General features: G+C 26.1%; 2 protein-coding genes across 4 annotated transcripts in view; one reads left to right on the top strand and one right to left on the bottom strand.

Moving 5' to 3' along the window:
- The window catches only part of LOC132920232 (uncharacterized), a 50,752-nt gene that overhangs the window by 15,848 nt on the left and 14,595 nt on the right, over nucleotides 1–20,309 (top strand). The window lies entirely within an intron of this gene.
- On the bottom strand, nucleotides 13,658–19,139 carry LOC132922276 (defense protein l(2)34Fc-like). Its single transcript, XM_060985708.1, has 4 exons — nucleotides 18,982–19,139; nucleotides 17,125–17,566; nucleotides 16,221–16,312; nucleotides 13,658–14,401 (listed from the first exon to the last, which is right to left on the bottom strand). Exons 2-4 carry the CDS (start codon nucleotides 17,533–17,535, stop codon nucleotides 14,245–14,247), a joined length of 660 nt encoding a protein of 219 aa, XP_060841691.1. The 5' UTR covers nucleotides 17,536–17,566; nucleotides 18,982–19,139; the 3' UTR covers nucleotides 13,658–14,244.

The following is a 20,309-nucleotide window of genomic DNA, read 5'->3' as shown; positions in this document are numbered from 1 at the left end:
ACTGTGGAGACATTTTTCTAAGGTACAATTAATAACAAACTAAACTGTATAATTTTCTTTTACTTTAAGCATATATGTGGAACTTAAAATTTAAACCCGAGAAGTTGCTCTGTTATATAGTATAGATTTTGTGTACTTATACATCAGTACATCACCATGGAATAAGTCATTGTAATGGATAAATTTAAATTCAATAATAAACTGTTGCACATGAAAAACGATATTGAGCGGTAACGGTGAGTAGCTTTTGCTTCTAAGGATATTTTATGATTTAATTTTATTTCTATTACTACATAACTTATTTATTTTCTGCTAGTAATAACTAATTGATGCCATAGGTTAAAATTATTTTAGCCCAAAACATACTTGAATAACTTTTTAGTCAATACGTATCGAATGAATGGGATGGTAGACGGTAGTAAAAATATTAAATAGTTTAAAATATTTTGATAATTATATATATAAATAAAATATGTATATGTGTTATGTATACAATGTATATAATAATATTTGTAATAGCAATCAGTTTTGAAACTCTACGATTAATATTTATTGAATAATAATTTACAACATAATAACTAAAGTTAGTGGTTTTTCATTTTAATATCCAATTTCACTAAACTTTAATCATAAATATATAAAAAAAAAAAAAATTTGTGTCTTTGTTTCTTAAAAAAAACTTACGAGGAGAATGCTATTAAATTATTAATATAATTGAAAAATGTATATAAGAGCAATTTAGAAAATATTCGTGTACTAAATTTTCACTCATAGAAAAAAAAAAATTCTAAAATTTAAAATATTTATAAATAGCTCAAAATTAGATGATATATTGATGTATTATGAAAATTTTATTGTGACACTGTGTATATAAAATAAAACGATAATATAAGTAAGTAATAGTTGAATATTTTAAGTTTTAATAGTTAATATTTCTTTTTTACTGCTTAATAAGAATAACAAAAATTGCCTGAGAAAGAATCGTTATAATAACTTATGAGAAATCATGTATTATACATTTTAAAGCTTAGGTAAGTATGATATTAAGATTGAAAATATTATGCATTTTTTCACTAGATAGGTACATAATTATTCAAAAATGTCCGTGATATAAAAGAATATCAACAAATTATATAGTTTTAAAGTTTAAAAAAAAAGTTGTGACTACATTTTCAAATACTTTTATTTGTTATAAGAATAACTTATAACTTATTAGAAACCTTGAATTGTATTATTTTCAAGCTTTTTATTAAGAAAAAAATGTGATAAACATAAATCTAAAAAAAAAGCTAAAACAATCTATAAATAAATCAAAAAGATTTAAAATATTTGGAAAATTATATTAATTCTAAAATATGCTAATTTAAATATTTAAAGAAAATGTAATGTCTTTATGGTTAATGGTTATACATTTTTCAATTAAAATTAAGAAAATTTGAAAACTAGTGTTATTGGATACCTAATTATTCCTTTTTATCATTAATTTTATTTTAGTTTTTAATTATTTTAAAAAGTCCCTGTGATTTTTACTTTTTACCTCATAAAAAAAATACTTACTTATGATTCAATATTACTAGAAAGACACACAAAAAAAAAAAAAAAAATAAAATGAGAAAAGCTCATCTTTGTAAAACTATACATTAACTTTTGCTCTATTTAGAATCTATAATACGAGTATTATAAATAATTATAAATATAAATATATCGTATACTTAATACTTACATTATTTTCTTTTAAGAATACCTAAATAATTTTTGTTGTTTAATTCTCACTGAACAATCTTTATAAAGTGTTATACATTTTCATAATTAATTAATTACAATTTTTATTACTATAAACAATTAATAAGATATATAGTAATAATAATAGTTATGAATTTTTTTATTTAAAATTTTGGAGCTGACCTGATATAGGGGTATTAAAATTAAATTATTAGGTAACTTATTTTCATCAATCATCAAATCTTAGAAGAGAACTAAAACAATATTTGGTTATGTTAGGTTCAATAATAGGTTCAATAATAGGTATACATGTAAGACGTAGGTAGTAGGTACACAAATAAATTAAATTTTGTAGGTATACATATAGTTTTATTTTAGTTTTAAAGTTTTTTAATCATTGTCACTTGTATTTAATCAAATCATTTAAAAACTCAGTATCAGGTATGTTTACCTATCTAATAATAAATTAGATAATACGTATTATCAATAATATTCAATATTAAACATTTATTTACACATATTTAATTATACGCAACGTCAAAAATCATTAGTTCAACTATTATCGCTATTAAGTTATAACTTATAAGATATAAGTAATAATTATTAACAATATTTTTTTGATTGTGCAACTAATATTAAACTAATAACAAATATGGACGTATAAATAATATAAAAAGTGTGCAATATTATCTAATTTAAAATTTTGCTACCTATCTAATTAAACGTAAATATTACTAAATACATTTAATTGTTATGTTTTATCAGCGCTCGTCGATTATAATATATAGTTATTATCTATCTATAAAAAAAACTAATAGTTTTTTAAACTATTATTATGTATTACTCTTCCAACAAAATTTTAATGAATTTTAAAATAACATTTTTAAATGGCAATTTTTTTTTTTTTAATTTCAAGGTCGCTCGTATTTGTAGTAAATTACACGTGTCTGTTATAATACGCATAGCCGCATATAGGTGCATTCAGCCAAAGGTGTATACACAGATGTGTAATAAATACATATATAATATAATATTTGTGTGTAATACATGACGTATCTATATAGCATTAAATCCACCGACCGCCACACTGACCTATAGAAATGACCCATTGTAACGATTGTTTAGGCCGTCGCAGCCGTCGAAACAATAACCGTGTAATTAGGTATACATGTTTAAATTAACATTTGAATAAAACGTAAGTATATAATATGTATATTTTTGTGTGTACTACTATATATATAGGTACCCCCGCATTTATCCGTGTCCTTTTACAAACGCGTGGCTCGTGCGCAGCAGTGATCTGCTGCAGGCTCATTCTAGCGTATATATACATGCATAAATTATTATAATATACTCGTATATTGACATATATCGAGTTGTTTTAACGACCCGCTAGTTGCAATGGCAGCGATCACGCTGTATGCAATTACAACGCATAGTGTCAATCGTGAATTCACGAAGGGGGACAATTTAAGGCAATAACTTTTGTATATTATAATATAAAAATTTTTGCAAAATATACTATCTATATTGATAAATAATAATTTTAAACTGCGGACTATAAAATATTATAGTATTTTATTCATTACGTAAGTGTATATTATTTATATAAAACTCTATTCCTTCGTCTATAACAGTATCAAATCAGAAAATCTATTTTTGTTTATTTATAACTATACGGCATATATATATATATATATATACACACATTATTATGACTTGTATGATCTAGGTACTTGATACATATATTTTAATAATAATAATAATATATACATATCCTTTACATGTATGTATTAGCCTTGAATTTTCTTATTAGCTCACATTGTAAATTATATAGTACGTATAATAAAACTCAATAATATAATAATATCATTAATATCATTGACGCAATAGAAAGATGATCACGAGAATCGCTTAAATATTCGTCAAATATAAAAGGAATACATAGAGGTATTTTCTATATAGTAAAATAAGATTAATTAATAAAAAGTCCTCAAGCGTACTATGGTATCATCAAATTTAACAGTCATTTAATATTTGCTTGAATCGATATTATATGACGATTTCTAAATTTTAAAATGGTCAAAGAGGTTATGGGATTTTGAAAGCACTCTCTATATTCATATTATACACTTTCCGGATATGTATTGTTTTCTATATATGCTGGATAGAAACCACGGCTTTATATGAAAATATAAATCATAAATAAATATAATATGCATTATCGCTAATATATATATACTATCATGAGACTGAAGAGTTTGTACTATGTTTGAACGCGCTAACCTTAGAAACGATAGAGAACCGATTTCAATACAAGTTTATCAAGATATAGATTTATTGAGACTAGGAGCGTGTTTTTAGCTTTTTTCTTCTCGAACCCTATAGGTTAGTGGTTTTTATGGGGTGACACACTGATATACACACGTGCACTTTTTTTTATTGCTCACAAAAATTGAATAATTTGTTGATTATTTATATAAATATATAATATATATAGAGTTGTTATAGGTTACGGGAATAAAACTAATAAAAAAATCGTATTAATTAGCCATTCGTTGCTATGTGGGATTTTTTTTTTAAATAAATTCAAATATTTAATTGTTGTTTGGTATTCAAATTTACAACTTTAACTAAAAACAATAATGTTTTTATTATATTTTATCTTATATTTTGAAATACACAAAAACCATTTGATCTATTTTGACTAAAGTTTCAGAGATATCCTTAAAGATACCATGCAAGTTTTCATGATATCTTCAAAGAGATTTTTAGCAATTTTTTAAATATATCAAGTGTTTTTTTTTTTAGTACATTAGTTCACAAAACGAGGTATGCTCATGTTGTTTTTCTTATAAGCTAAGGTACACTAAAATGTAGACGAGATAGCGCCGTATTTTATGTTAATTAATTTTTTTTCGGATGAAATCTGGTTACACAACTGGTATAGTATAAAATAAATAAAAACAATAAAACATTTAGGACGATTAGGATGTTAAAAATAAATGTTTATACATTATACTTGGATCAAAAAAAAAGTTGTAATGTTTTCAATTATAATATTATATACTACTTACTACTTACCAACTCGGGCTACAGGTTAACCAATTAAATAATAAAAAGCTATCAGAGTTAAATAAAAAAACCGCAACAATCTATTTCAAATATAATCTATTTAAAAAAAAATCTTCGTTTGGAACTACTAAGGTCGACGTACCAGCCCATGCAGTTCTGGTTGTGGTTAACCAATTTTATAAAAGTTACTATAAATAAAAAATAAGAATAATACAATATTTAAAGTTGTACAAAATATTAATACAGTTCTATGTAATGTTGAATATATTGATTTTATAATGATGTTTGTTTGTTTTTGTAAATGCGTACGCGGCTTATTGTAAAAAAAATTCTCAAATTTTAATTTAAATATCTTTTCTGCCAGAAAAATGTTCTTATTTTATCGTAATTACAAAAAAAAATTAATACCATAATAGATATTTGACATTTTCATCAAATATTTATTTTAGTATTTTATATACATTCTTATACATTTTTAAATAACACATTTTTTCTTTTTAATTACATTTTACATTTTCAAATTTTTTTGAATAGTTAAGTAAGTAGGAATATTGATAAAATAATTTTCGCTTATTCAAAATGTATGAAAATTTTAAACAAGGTTCCTTATAAATTGTTCTTTTATAATATTATTTTAATCAATAGATCCAAAGTGATAGTTTTAAAATTGTATTAGAAATTACGTTAAATAAAATAAAAATATCTTTTGGTAGAATTTATCAATGGTAAAGTTATAAAAAAACCTTTTTCTTAATTAGTTAAATAAGTGATTTATTGATAAATCACTAAATAATAAATATTATTACAGCCTATACGGTATTTCACTTGGTAGTTGCCACTATTTTCAGTTAGGGTAGATAGTCATAAAATGTATAGGTAATTTAAAATTAAAGTCTTCACGTTCTTATGGATAAATAATTATTTTATGTAATGTAATTAATAATTGTAATATTAGAATTTACAACAATAGAAAGTACTTGGTAGTTAATCTTAATTCATACTTGAAATTGAAATGAAGTATCTCAAAATTAATTTTATTATGTTGTGAATTTTATGGAAATAATATTTGAATGTATATATCATTAATCATTATACGTAGATAAAATGATTAAGTGAGAGTAATAAGTATCAACAAGCTATAGTTGAAGTATTGAAAACAAAAATATCTATTATTGCTCTAAGTTATAACAATATTTCAATTTTACTAGTTTAACTATCTAAAAATCAACTCGATTAATTTTTAAATGATAATATATATTTTTAATTTTAATTTTATATTTCGAAGTAGTATAGTATTATTTCTATACATTAAAATTATTTATTTGAAGTTTAGATGAGTTGAGCGTAGTGAACCAACGTTTTTCTACCTATATTAAAATAAAGTTTTCATAAACATAACTAATTTTTCAAATAATGAATGTTACTCGATAAATGAATAACTTGGTCGGGCTGGCGTGCGGCAGTGTATGTACAATACATCATATGTTATACGGACATTTCTTCGTTTCCTGTGTGACCCACATAATATGGAACCGTTGAATGTACAAATGTATATTGTATAATAGAAATTATGTTGTGCAGTGTTTATTATTATTATTATGAGTGATGAGTAGGTATTATAATACTATAATGACATTATATTAATATATTAAAATATTCTATTGGCGCGAAAACTCATATACGCGTGTGTGCGACACGTCACGAATGACATTGATAAAATACAATATTTAACTGTATATTATAAATTATTATACTATATTGTTAATACTATATAGTTATTTATTTATTATTTAAACAGACGTTTACAAGAGACATTTTAATATGCACGGCGCACTTTGCGCGCAATGCCCGAATACATATTATTAAATATACCGACGGCATTGTTATATTATCAAATTATAGCGGTACTTGTATTAAACTATTTAAGTGTTATTATTATTATACGTATAATTAAGACAATAAATGCTCAAGTCGGTAGATAAACCGACAAATCGCTATGACGATGATAATAATAAATACAAGTTAATAGTGTTAACAATTATAATTTATAATTGGCTAAACTAATAATTATTATTGGCTGAGTGGCGTCAAGGTTATATTCATTATACGAGTACCCGGAGTACCTATCCATAAAGTTTACAGAGTAACCAATAAATTTTATAATTTAAATGGATAATAAATAACTATAAGTCTATACCCATTGGTATTCAATATTTGTTTATAAATTTATAATTTATTTTGAAAAGAGCCAACGATTTTTTGCTCAATGAGGATTTTTATTTTTTACTCCCATAAATCAGACCTATCTGAAGACTTATCTATCTATATGATTGTTCTATTTTACAAAGCATAGCTTATTTTTTTTACTGTTAGGTATTTAAATAGTTCTAAATCCAAAAAAAATAAATAATAATAATTGTTTTTAATATTAAACACACATGGAATAAATTATAAATATATTATTGACTATTGTAAATAGTCAAATTTACGGTTTTATCTAGTAGTTAGGACCATCCTTCAAAGGGGAAGGATGTAATTTAAAATGTTTACTTTTATATATCATATTAATATACTTAGAAAATATAATAATTAACTCAAATTGTAAACTGGCGAGAAGGGTTCTAAGCCATATAACGTATTATAAGCCATTATAAAGCGATTATACAACTATATCCTTTCCACATGTTTGTATATGGTAGTAAATTATGTAGGTATAGTGTACAGTAGTAGTATAAATTGCATTAAAATAAATGAAATTAGAGCGACAAATGTGAGACTTTTGGTTACAATCGACTATAGAGTTTAAAACGAATCACCAGAAATGTTGACAATATAGTATATTGCTTAGTATATTATTTAATGTTTATACAAAATTTCAATTATAAATGTAAGGTAATCGGTACCTAATTTTATACTGCAATTTTAGTATAACTAGTATAATAAATGTATGTATTCAATTATGAAGCAAAAAATCGTTCCACCTTATAACCGATGTTTACAAAAATATTAAAAATTTTTTATCTTATGAATTGATAAAACATATTGCAGGAACAACTGGCAACGGCTTGCGGGGCTAAGCCATTTTTTATTCAAGTATAATTTATTTATGATGCATTGTAAAAAAATGTATTTTCAATAACGATAATGGTATAGTATGATCACTGATTACTATAGTAATACACAAAGTAACATTAATAAGTAATACATTATTACTAATAATTAATATCTTTTATACATGACGGTACGGCCAATATTTGTCGTAGCTCGGGCTAAAAATATATATTTAAATGACTGAGCAGTGGACTACGAGAAGTTCGGGATTATTTTAAGATAATATAGTATAAATATTGTTCGGATAAAAATCCTAATTTTTAAATGATTTAATGGAAAAAGTCCACCATTAATTTTTGTTAAAAACGCTGTCAAATGTTTTACAACACATTTTTGTGTTTAAGTCATTCCATGCATATAATATACTCATATAATTCTAAATGTGGTAATACAAATGATATGCGCACATTTAAAATATATGAATATTGAATATTAATGAACACAGTCTATATTAACTGTCCCGATTCCTTTCACATGTGATATATTGGCAAACGAAAATCGGGACTGTATTAATCTGCCATATTATGTAAATATACGACTAAATTCGCACGACCTCGATCGAGATTTAGGTTCATGGGAAAGACATTTTGCTAAGGTCAATCCGGAATCTATGTGAAAATATGTTATATTTTTAAATTTAAAACTAAGAAATCGATTTTTTGGTTATCATTTGAAAAACATCGTTCTATACATAAACTGTGAAAGTTAATAATTGTAATAGTAAAGGTATATAATTTTAAATTTCTATTTTATTCTATTTTATAATAGTAATATTGTCAATTCAATTCATACAAGTGTAAGTAAAAACACCTAGAAAATATTTTTTAAATATTCGAAAATACCAAGTGTATAAAAACATGTACTTATACCATTTAGTGTATATTTATTACTATATTATTAACTATTTTAAAATCAGCAGTAGCATTTTGTTTCGTCTGAAACTTAAAATAGCAGTTCGTGGTATTAAATAATAATGCTGTAGGTGCATAGTAAATAGTGATTCGTATCTAACGTATTAAAGTCAAAAATCTTAAAATCGTCTGGTTAAAATGAACAAAAAATGAGTAACTTTATACTATTAGTTATTACATAGTACCTACTATATTATGTAGCACGAGCGCACGTCACTATTTATGTGTGTACTATATACGTATAGTTTAATTTTCTTTTTTATTATTTAAATATTTATCTATTAGATAAATATTATTTTTTATTTCTTATAATTTTTCTATGACATTATTATATTTAAAATTAAATATATTCATATAATTTATTATGTGTTATAGACACTTATTATTTGCTATACTTGACATTTATTATTGGATTGAATTAAATCAGTTTTGAGTATGCAATTTGTCAACGTGGTGTTTAGAGTTTTTTACGTAAAATTATTCTTGTGAAAGTTTAGCTACTCAAATATCTTCGGTTTCTTTATTATTTTAAAAATTTAACACAATAGTGAACCTAAAAATTAGTAAATATTTTTAATTAATAAAAAAACAATTATTAGAAATCTCAAATGTAATAAAAGTATTCTTTCATAACGTTTTTGATTTATAACCTTTTATTTGTTGACTATTATGTATATAATTTTTTTTAACGATATATATTTAATAAAATTATATTTCCAGAACGATATGCACTTATAGCAGGATTTGACTAAGTATTTGAGCTTATAGACTGTTGTACTGATTATATATAGTTTTTGGTGTAACCAAAAATAGATTAATCATTAAAAATTATATCTACATTATCATTATAGGTACTACAGAGTATAGATCAAAAGTTATCGTGTTGATTACATTACCGTGGTAAAATCATATTGTACTGAGAATTAATTAAAGTTTGTTTTTTCGTAATGCAGCATAGCATTATTATTCAGAATGTGAGAATTTTTTTTGCCAATGACTACAACCGACGCTAGAGATAAAATTATAAGAATAACAAATAAAGCTGAGTTGAGTATTAGTACTATATAAAATATAAAACTTGAAGTCAACATTCTATCATTACCACTTATTGAGGAAAAAATTTAGAAAAATTAAAAAAAATTAGCTTTTATCTGTGGCTACCGTTAATGATGGTACGTAAATCTTGTAAAAATATTTAAAAAGCACTTTGAAATTTCATATCCTACATAGCCATAATATGATAAAAACCACCATAATACTCTACCTCAGATTTGGTGTCAAACTAAAAATAAACAAATGCTTTAATTTCTAAGTCCTGCTTGTAAGTTATAATTTGAAACGGTATAGATTCATAAGTGGCTGATTGTGTCTATAAGAGGTGGATGGGTTGGAAATTGGAATAAAAAATAGGTAAAGAATGTTTTTTTTTGTAGGATGGAAAGAAACATTGAAATATTTTAGTGGGGGATCTAAAGTTTATTTAAGGGTTATCGTAAATACTTACAGGCTCTAACTAAAAAGCAAATTGGGGTTTAAATATTTTTTATATTATATATATTATAGACTATAGAGGGTACTATTAAGAAGAGACTATAGAGGATGTAAATACGTATAGTAAAATTGCGATGAGTAGGCAGCGGGAGTATATCAAAGATTAAACAACAGATGTGGATGAAGTCGTGGGATTGATGTATTCGATTTTAAATAAAAAGACTGCAAAAGAAAAACAGTGGTTCTAAACTCTAATTTATAATCTATAGAATTGTAAAGTCAGTAAATGTAGTAGCTGTAATAGGTACACAATGTTCCATACCTAGTTAATTACTGTACGTTAAAATAGCCTACGATAATTAGTACAATTCATTTAAATTCTTAAAAATGTACTTTTGTATAACCTTAAGTTTGATGAAGGAATGAATCGACAACAATGATTTACTCACTGAAATCGAATAAATCCTTTAAGTGATAATGGAGCTATCCACATAAAAGTAACTTTCATTTTAAATCTGTCATTTAACTGAATTACTGTGTTCTATATGTATGTAAGTTTAATTGAAGTTATTATGCACATATTGTTTATAATTAGGTTACAGCTGACTATTAACCTTAAATTCTCAATCTATATTAGTATAAATGCATTACTATTTGTATACGATTGGTTACAAATTATTTAATGTGTTAAAGAAGTATAATAATTTATTATTTTTCTTGAACTGTACTATAAACGGTATGATTACAATATAAATAATAAATAGGAAATAATTAAATAACAATAAATTCCGAACTAAATTTTACATAATAATATAATATAAATTGTATTAGACATTAGTCCTATCTATTATTAACCTAATAAAACATTATGAGTTTAATGATGTATTTGATATCAGGAAAAAATTAATCAATTATAAATAATGAGGCGCGCGTGTGTGTGTGCGCGCGCGCGAGATAGATGAACAATTAATTATTGTCAATTAACATTCAATCTTTGTAAAAGAGTTTTTAATACGGTTAAAAAAATATTTGGTGTTAGGACACTAATTAATAGGCAGTGGTCGAAGTGGCTCATAATAAGTGGAGGAATGCCTATACTTCTATACTATTGTTACATAACGCTTATATTATACCTATACCTTATTTTTATTTAATACAGTTTTATACATTTCTATACATTTTTGTTTTTAGTTTGGTGTTTTATTTGTTGATATTAATATATTTAATTGTTTATATACATATAATTATATTTTTTATTTAAAACGTAAAACATATTTATATAAATATATAATTTATGCACATACACAGTAGGTATAAAAATAAATACAAAAACTTAATTATTTATATAGTTTACTATAGTAAAAGGAATATAAAAAAAAGTAATTTAACTTTAACTTAAATGTATTTTTTAATTTTTGAATATACTAATAATGAGTATGTATTGTTTTGGACAAAATAAGTAGAGGGGTGAAAAATGTAGATTATAATAAGTGGTGGGATGCCATCCCCTCCCCCCGTATTCCTCCCCACTACGACCACTGCTGATAGGTCGTACATAGTATAATATATAAAAAAAAAAATATATTTATATATCAAATATTTTCAACGTTTGCGTAATGCTCACGGAGCGCCGCCCGTATATGCAGCAGAAAAACGCAAGCTTTAAAAACTTATATATATATATATATATATATATTATATATACATTATACATAGGTATTACAGTATATTATAAGAATTCAAAGCTATAAGTCCGATGGCTAAATTCTAATTTAATGGTCGTTCTTAAAAATCAAAATCCATGCTAATAGATAATAGTGAAATCGAAAAAAAGATTTAAAAAAAGTCTTTACAGCGATATATTGTCCTATATGGGAGGGGGAGGGGTCGATTACCTTGGACACCGAATATCGAACCCTCGCAGCTGTCTCTCGATATAGTGAAATATATTGCGAATAACCGTTTCGAGTAACCAAAAGAAAAATATCTGACTCGCGTATTTGGCTCATCGTTACCGTTGGTGCAGCTTATCACGTGATATTGCAAAAGGTTCCGGCATTTCCGTAGAAACGTGCCGATCGCTCTTCTGTTGACGTCCCGGGTCTGCATCATGAACCCCTTGAACGGCACGTCCTGAAATTCGGACGTGAGTGTCAAGTTCACCAGGTCATCAGGCGCCACGGACGTGGACGGGTTCACAGTCAGTTGGTTCATGCACGGTCGGCACCGCTGTCGTGTCGGAGCACTCGATTTGCAGCTCGTCATCCGTGACGTGAGGGTCCGGGCGTCGGTGCGGTAGTCTGGAGCAGGAGCACGACCAACATCAATGCCGTGCTCGTCGTCACACCTGCACGAAGGGTTTCTACCGTCATCTCGATTACCGCGTGGTATAAATGGTATATTCGATGGCGTTGTTATTATGTAATGTATTAGGTACTGCAGTTACTGTGGTACACCGGCGATAATTATTATAATAATAGTTATGCTATGCGTTTTTTTTATAATGTAAAATGCGATGGTCGTACGACGATCACGAGTATTTTGCGGCAATGTCTTAATTGCAGTTGCACTAGTTGCAGTCATCCCGAAACGCACCGCCAGTTAACAATTTCTCGAGTACAACAATAAATTCCGTGCGATGATACGTGAATTTTATTATTTAATTAGTCTACTACATCAGGCGTGCCCAACCTTTTTCGACTTGCGGGGCACATTTAAAATTCATATTTATTGATTGAGGGTGGTATACTTCACGGTTTTATTTAGTTTATTTTGATAACATTTACAGTAGATATAAAATTATCTTTAACCGTACTTAGGTATATAAAATTACAAATCTTTAAAAACCAAAGCTTAAAACAAAGTTGTTTTGCATTTTAAAACGTATAAAGAATTTGAACAAATTTCTTTTATTGACGTTCCAACGAATCATTTTGCGAGTATGTTGGAACAATTTTCGGTAAAATTTGAAAACCGTTTTCAAAACTTCAATAATCACATATGATTTCATTACGGATAGTTGAAAATCCATTTCTGTCTGATGAAAATAATTAGGAAAGTACAAGAAACTTTTAAACTTAAACTTATTGATTTAAAAACAAATAGTAATTTGAAAGATTTCTTAAAAGAAATCACAGGTAAAAATACAAATTTGATATATTTTTATAAGACCCTTTCCTGAAGATTTGGATCTACTTATTTGTATTTGTGAATAAACGGTTTCCCGTATGAATTATGCAAAATATTTAGAAAGGTCTTGTTTGATCGATGAAAACTTACATTCTTTATTAAGAATAATTGGCATTAAACATCTCACTTCGAATGTTGAAAGATTAATTAAAGAAATATAGGCTCAAATTCCACAAGTATTTATTTATATTAAATATTCTAAAAACTAGTATACATTTTTTTATATACAAACTTCAAATTGTAATATATTTTGTAATTTTTAAAAGCTTATTAAAAGAACATTTTTTATTTTTAATTCATACCAATCAGTGTATTTAATACTACCTATATTATATTATTATTAACTATTATAAAATTTGAAATAGTATTTCGTTTGATCGTTTCGTCAAATGACAGTTCGTCTTATTAAATAATAACGCAGTATATAATAGATAATTATTTGTTTTAACATCTAATCATCTAATGTATTAAAAGCAAAAATCATAAAATCGTTTTGTTATTAAAATAAATAACAAATGAGTACGTATATATACAGTAATAAACGTGGCACGTGCGCTCGAAACTATTTAGGTGCATATTATATGTAGTTTAAAATTTTTCTATGACTATTAGAATATTTATCTATTTTATAAATTATAATTTTACTATGACATTATTAAATTTAAAATAAAATATATTAATATATATTATGTATTACAAGCACTATTCTTAATATTTACTATTTTACATATATTTTTAGATTTAATTAAACAAAGCAGTTTTGAATATACAATTTATAAATATAGTATTCATGATTAAAAGAGCTTTTTAATTCGAATTCTTCTTGTGAAAGTTTAGCTACTGGAATATCCTCAGTTTCTTGATTAGTCCAAAAATGTTCAAAATTTAACACAACTGTGAACCTAAAAAAATAATAAATTTATTTAGTCAATAAAAAAAACGATTATTAGAAATCTCAAACGTAACAAAAGTATTCTTTCATAACGTTTTTGATTTGTAATTTTTTATTTGTAGACTTCATTTATCATTTTTTTATCAATATATGTTTTTTAATAAAATTATATTTCCAGAACAATATGCATCCATAGCAGGATTTGACCTAAGTATTTGTGCTTATAACTGGTATTGATTAGGTATATATTATATTTTACGACTAACAGTGTAACCAAAAATAGATTAATCATTATACATTAGTACATTACATTATCATTGTAGGTACTTTACATAACTAGTTACCGTGTTACTTACACCAATGTGTCTCAAACTGGAATCCATGGCTATATGACTGGTAGGCCATGAAATATACTTAACCTAATCTTGGCAGGCCATAAAATAATTAATGATTTTGATTAAGGGGGCTTTGACAGTTTCACATTATGTTTATGGGAGCCCCATGACAAAAAAGTTTGAGAAGCACTGGCTTACACCACCAGGGTAATATTATATTACTTATTTTTACTTTTGGTGTACCGAAAATCAATTAAAGTTTATATTTCGTAATGCAGTATAGTGTTATTATTTAGAATTTGAGAATTTTTTTTGTCCATGGTCACAATTGACGTTACAGATAATAATAACAAATAAAAACAAGTTGAGTATTACTACTATAGAAAATATAAAACTAAGTCAAAATTTTATCACCACTTATTAAAGAAAAAATTTAGGAAAAAATGTAGCTTTTATCTGTGGCTACCATTTGCATCATATTAAAATAAAAAGTTTAAAAAATATATATCAACAATTAAAAATTCTTGTAAAAATATTTAAAAAAAACAATTTTAAATTTCATATTCTAAATAGTCGTAACATAATAAAATAAACCTTAGTACTACTTTAGATTTGATGTCAAGCTTAAAAAAATAAACAAATGCTTTAATTTCCAAGGCCCTTATACGTTATAATTTGAAACAGTATAGATATAGATCAATTACATTAGAAAAAAACACAATGGCAATGTAAGCACACCAAAATTATTTTTAAAATTGCTTGTGTATTTTATTCTAGATCGTAATGATCTTATTACATTATAACCTGTGTTAGATGGCATTATTAAATACAAAAAGCGAGCCTTGAACTAGTTATCTTTGAAACAGTGTATTAGGTTATTTAGTTTAATTACATTATTAAGATATAATTAATGATTATCTATAAAAAAAATATAGATTAATTTAATCAACTAATGTTTAATTAAAATGAAGTGAAACAACATTTTAAGAAGTGGCCTATAACTTATAAGAGTTGGATAGGTTGGCAATTGAAATATTTTAGTGCTAAAGCTTATTTAAGGGAGATGGTAAAACTGGTATCATAAATACCTAAAGGTTGTAATTAAAAACCAAATGGGGGTTTAAATATTTGTATATTATATAGAGGGTACTATAGAAGAGAGGATATAAATACGTATAGTAAAATTGCGACGAGAAGGTAGTGGGAGTATATAAAGATTAAACAACAGATGTGGATGAAGTTGTGGGATGGATGTGTTCGATTTTTAATAAAAAGACGGCAAAAGAAAAAAAAGTGGTTTTCATTTATAATCCATACAATTGTAAAGACAGTATATGTAGAAATTGTAATAGGTATACGATTAGTTCCATACCTAGTTAATAAATAATTACTCTACGTTAAAATAACCTACAATTCATTTAAATTCTTAAAAAAGTACTTTTGTATAACCTTAAGTTCGATTAAGGAATGAATCGACAAAAATTATTTACTCACTTAAATCGAAAAGATCCTTTAAGTGATAATGGAGCTATCCATGTAAAAGTATCTTTTAGTTTATATTTGTTATTTGACTGGACCACTGCGTTCTGAAAAAATAAAATGCTTACCATTAGGTATATACTTGTATCTGTATGTAAGTATGCACATATTGATTATAATTAGATTACAGCTAGCTATTAACCTTAGTTCCTCAACCTATATTAGTGTAAATACATGTTATAGTATACTATTTGTATATGATTGGATACAAACTATTTAATGTGTTAAAGATGTATAATAATTTATTACTTTTTTTGAACTGTACTACAAACATTATGATTACAATATAAATAATTAAATAACAAAATATATTTCGAACTAAATTGGACTTGATAATATAATATAATATTATAGTGGTCCGATCCACTACTAAATACTGATTTGATAAAACATTATTAGTTTAATGATGTATTTGATGCTAGGAGGAAATTGATCAATAATTGCTTATAGTTTGATTTGAATGTAACTAAATTCAAATAACTTCTTAGTTAAAATACACCATTGAAATATAAATGAAAACAAACCACGCATAGGTACTTCTGCAAAAAAAAAAAAAAAAACTACCATGATATGTCAGTGTGTGTGTGTGCGTGGGGGATAGAGTGCAATTAATTATTGCTAATTAACATATTACAATCTACGCGAAAGAACTGTAAATACGGTTAAAAAATATTTAGTTTGCTGATAGCTTGTGCGTAGTACATCCAAAAATATAGTGCCTTTTTTTGTCGACTATACCTCGTACACCTATAATACAGAAATCCACGCGGTATCGCCCTGCAGCTATTTCGATATATATATAGTGAGACACGCGAATAACCGTTTTGAATAACCGATTGAAAAGAAATAACCGACTCACGTATGGCTCTTCGCCGTTGGAACAGGTGATCATGTGATGTTTCGTCGCGTTCCGGCATTCCGGCAAAAACGTGCCGATCGCCCGTCCGTTGACGTCCCGGGCTTGCACCATGAACCCCTTGAACGGCATGGTCGTGCCGACGGACGTGAGCGTCAAGTTCACCAGGTTACCGGGCACCACCGGCGTGGACGGGTCCACCGTCAGCCGGTACGGGCACGGCACGCCCTGCACGTTTTCCGCCTGGTAACCCGGATGTCTGGGCGTCATGTCCGAGCACGCGATCTTCAGCATCTCGTCCGTGACGGCTCGGGCTCCGGGAGCCTGGAGCAGGAACACCAACAGCAATGCCGTGGCCGTCTGCACGGACGTCCTCTTCGCACCCGCACGACGGCGACGGGTATCTACCACCATTGCTATATTACCGAGTGGTATTAAACGGTACCTATATATACAATGTTATTATTATTATGTATCACCGCGGTTACCGCGGTATCAGTGGCGGTAAACCGACAATAATTTCGGTTAAGCGTTGTTTTTATAATGTGATGCGATGGTTGTACGATGATCACGAGTATTGCGGCAATATCTTATTAATTGCAGGTGCAGTCGTCCCAAAACTCACCGCCAACTAACAATTGCCTGCATACAACAGTTCTGCACGATGATACGAGATTTTTATTTTATTTAGTCCACACGATAGAGGTACCTCAATTATTAATCAATCCCCCAATCAAAAGTATATTTTTTATAATAGTTGTAAGTTAAAAAAATTGTTGTTTGTTCACTAATTGTATACTTAGTTAACCTTAACCTATGTTATATGTATCTTCTGTACTTTTTGCCTTGACGGGAGTTACTATCAATAAATAAATTAATATTATTAATGGTGTAGCTACAAAGTCCAACTTTTGTTTTAAGAAGAATATTATGATAATTTTAATTTTAAATCTAAATGTATCTTGATCTACAATATAATAAATTACCATCTATATTATGAATTTATTAATGTATATTACAATATTATAAAAACTATTTCTATATTTTTCACGTCTAAAAATTATTTTTCTTTGACTATTGCATAATTTTGTTTCTTAAATGGTGTTCGGAAGACTTGAATTTACAAAACAATTTGCGCTCACAAAACACGTACCCACGTTAACATTTTTATATTAAAAGTTTTTTTTATTGTTTTACACAAATGTAAATAATGTAATCCATATACATTGATTATTTATATACATAAGTATTGTTAATTCGATTACGTATTAGTTCTAGTAAGAGGATGACTCTCTTAAATTCTAACTAATATTATATAGATCGATAAACATATTTATTAAAATAATATTAATAATTTTCAGTAATTCGTATAGCTACCAATTATTAAACTGTGTCAACAAAAATTACTTAAAAAAGGAAAATTTCAAATATCCATAGGCATTAAATTGTCCAGGAAAGAGCCAAAATATTTTGAAAATTATATTTACATATATTATGTTTAGTAAATACTTATATAAATATTTGAAGTATACGGCGCATCAGTGTTTGATGATATAGTATATGATCTTAAAAATTTAAAAAGTACTCAAATATTTTTTTATTAATTATTAAAGAAGGTATTATTCAGAAAATCTGAAGTACCTAGGTACTAACTAGATGGCATATAGAAATAAGCTTATAGAGATAATTTCCATTTTAAGAGCCTTTTTAATTAGTAATAATTTTCAAAAAAAAAAAACTAATTTTTAAATCATTAAGTCTTCATTTCGCGATTCTAAATAACGATTAATATTATAATTATATTTAAATAATAGGTATATAATAATATGGTAAACAATTGCTTGAATGTAATTAACTTACCTCGAAGAGTAGGTACGTTGTGTTACTAAGTATATATTATATTACGAATAGTCCGTTTGACACCAGAATTTAAACTAAACTAGATCTTTCAATATTTAAGATTCAATATTGATAAAATTAGAATTATTATCAATGATAAGCAACAAATAATTATGGTTAACGTTGCCTAATCAAAAGGAAATAATCAAAGAATTACAACATTAACGTTTCGGCAATGAATCTATAGATATCCTCAGCATAATTATATAAGTAAATGAAAATGAATAGCATTTATTTCAATGTGCACACCATGGTGGGAATAATAGTATTTATTTCTTGTAAAAATACATTAATAATAGATTTTAACGTAATATTATTGAGTAAATAAATGGTAATATGTATAAAAGCAACGTAGTCTGTACTAAATTATCAAGAATAGACACTATTAAAAGAGTATTATTTGATAACTATTTTATCAAAAAAAAAAAACTATTCAGGCACGTAACATATTATAATCGATTAGAAGTTTTCATTCGATAATCAAAATTATTTATTGTTTGTTATTAATTATTATCATACCATCAGTATAGTATACGCCCGCCGTCCATAGTACACGGATTTCTTTTTAAGAACCGAAACGAACATTGTATGCAATATGAAATAGATAGGTAGCATTTAAAAACTACTAATGTTTTCATATTCATAATCTGTAACCATTAATTTAGATTTTGGAAAAGAAATATCTTTAAATCAAAATATGTTAATATAAATATTTGGTGAAAAATTCAAATCTCTATAGTAGTATAGTTATTCGATTTTATATTACAAAAATAAAAAATAAAATACAAAATCGATTTTCTTGAACGACTAATTTGATACAAAAGTTGTAAGTGTTTAAACCTTATCTTATAAGACTCAAAATAATTGTATAATTAACTAGTCTAGACAATATTAGTCAATATACGTATATTAAAGCTCCTGAGCTCTCTTCTTCTGCCTTTATTATATATGTTATGATTAATATTTCTATTAGATTAAATACTAATATTATATTATGCAACTATCGAAGGATTTGCATCCAAATAATTAATTTATTAATTAATGTATTTATTTATCAGTTTATTTCGAGTTTTTATGTTATTATTAAATGTAATTTTTAGTAAATTAAAATTTAACTTGTTATTATTTCTAATAGTTCATATATAGTAATAATATGCCAATATCACAGAATATATGATTTCATCTATTCTGTGGTAATATAGTATACATAGTGTATCATTACCTATAGATAAAGTAATACAAATGATAAAGTTATATCTGATTATTATTTAGTTTGGTTATACTAATGG

The sequence above is a fragment of the Rhopalosiphum padi genome, chromosome 2, assembly GCF_020882245.1.
Source record: "Rhopalosiphum padi isolate XX-2018 chromosome 2, ASM2088224v1, whole genome shotgun sequence".
Lineage (NCBI taxonomy): Eukaryota > Metazoa > Arthropoda > Insecta > Hemiptera > Aphididae > Rhopalosiphum > Rhopalosiphum padi.
This window is presented reverse-complemented; position numbering and strand designations above follow the sequence as displayed.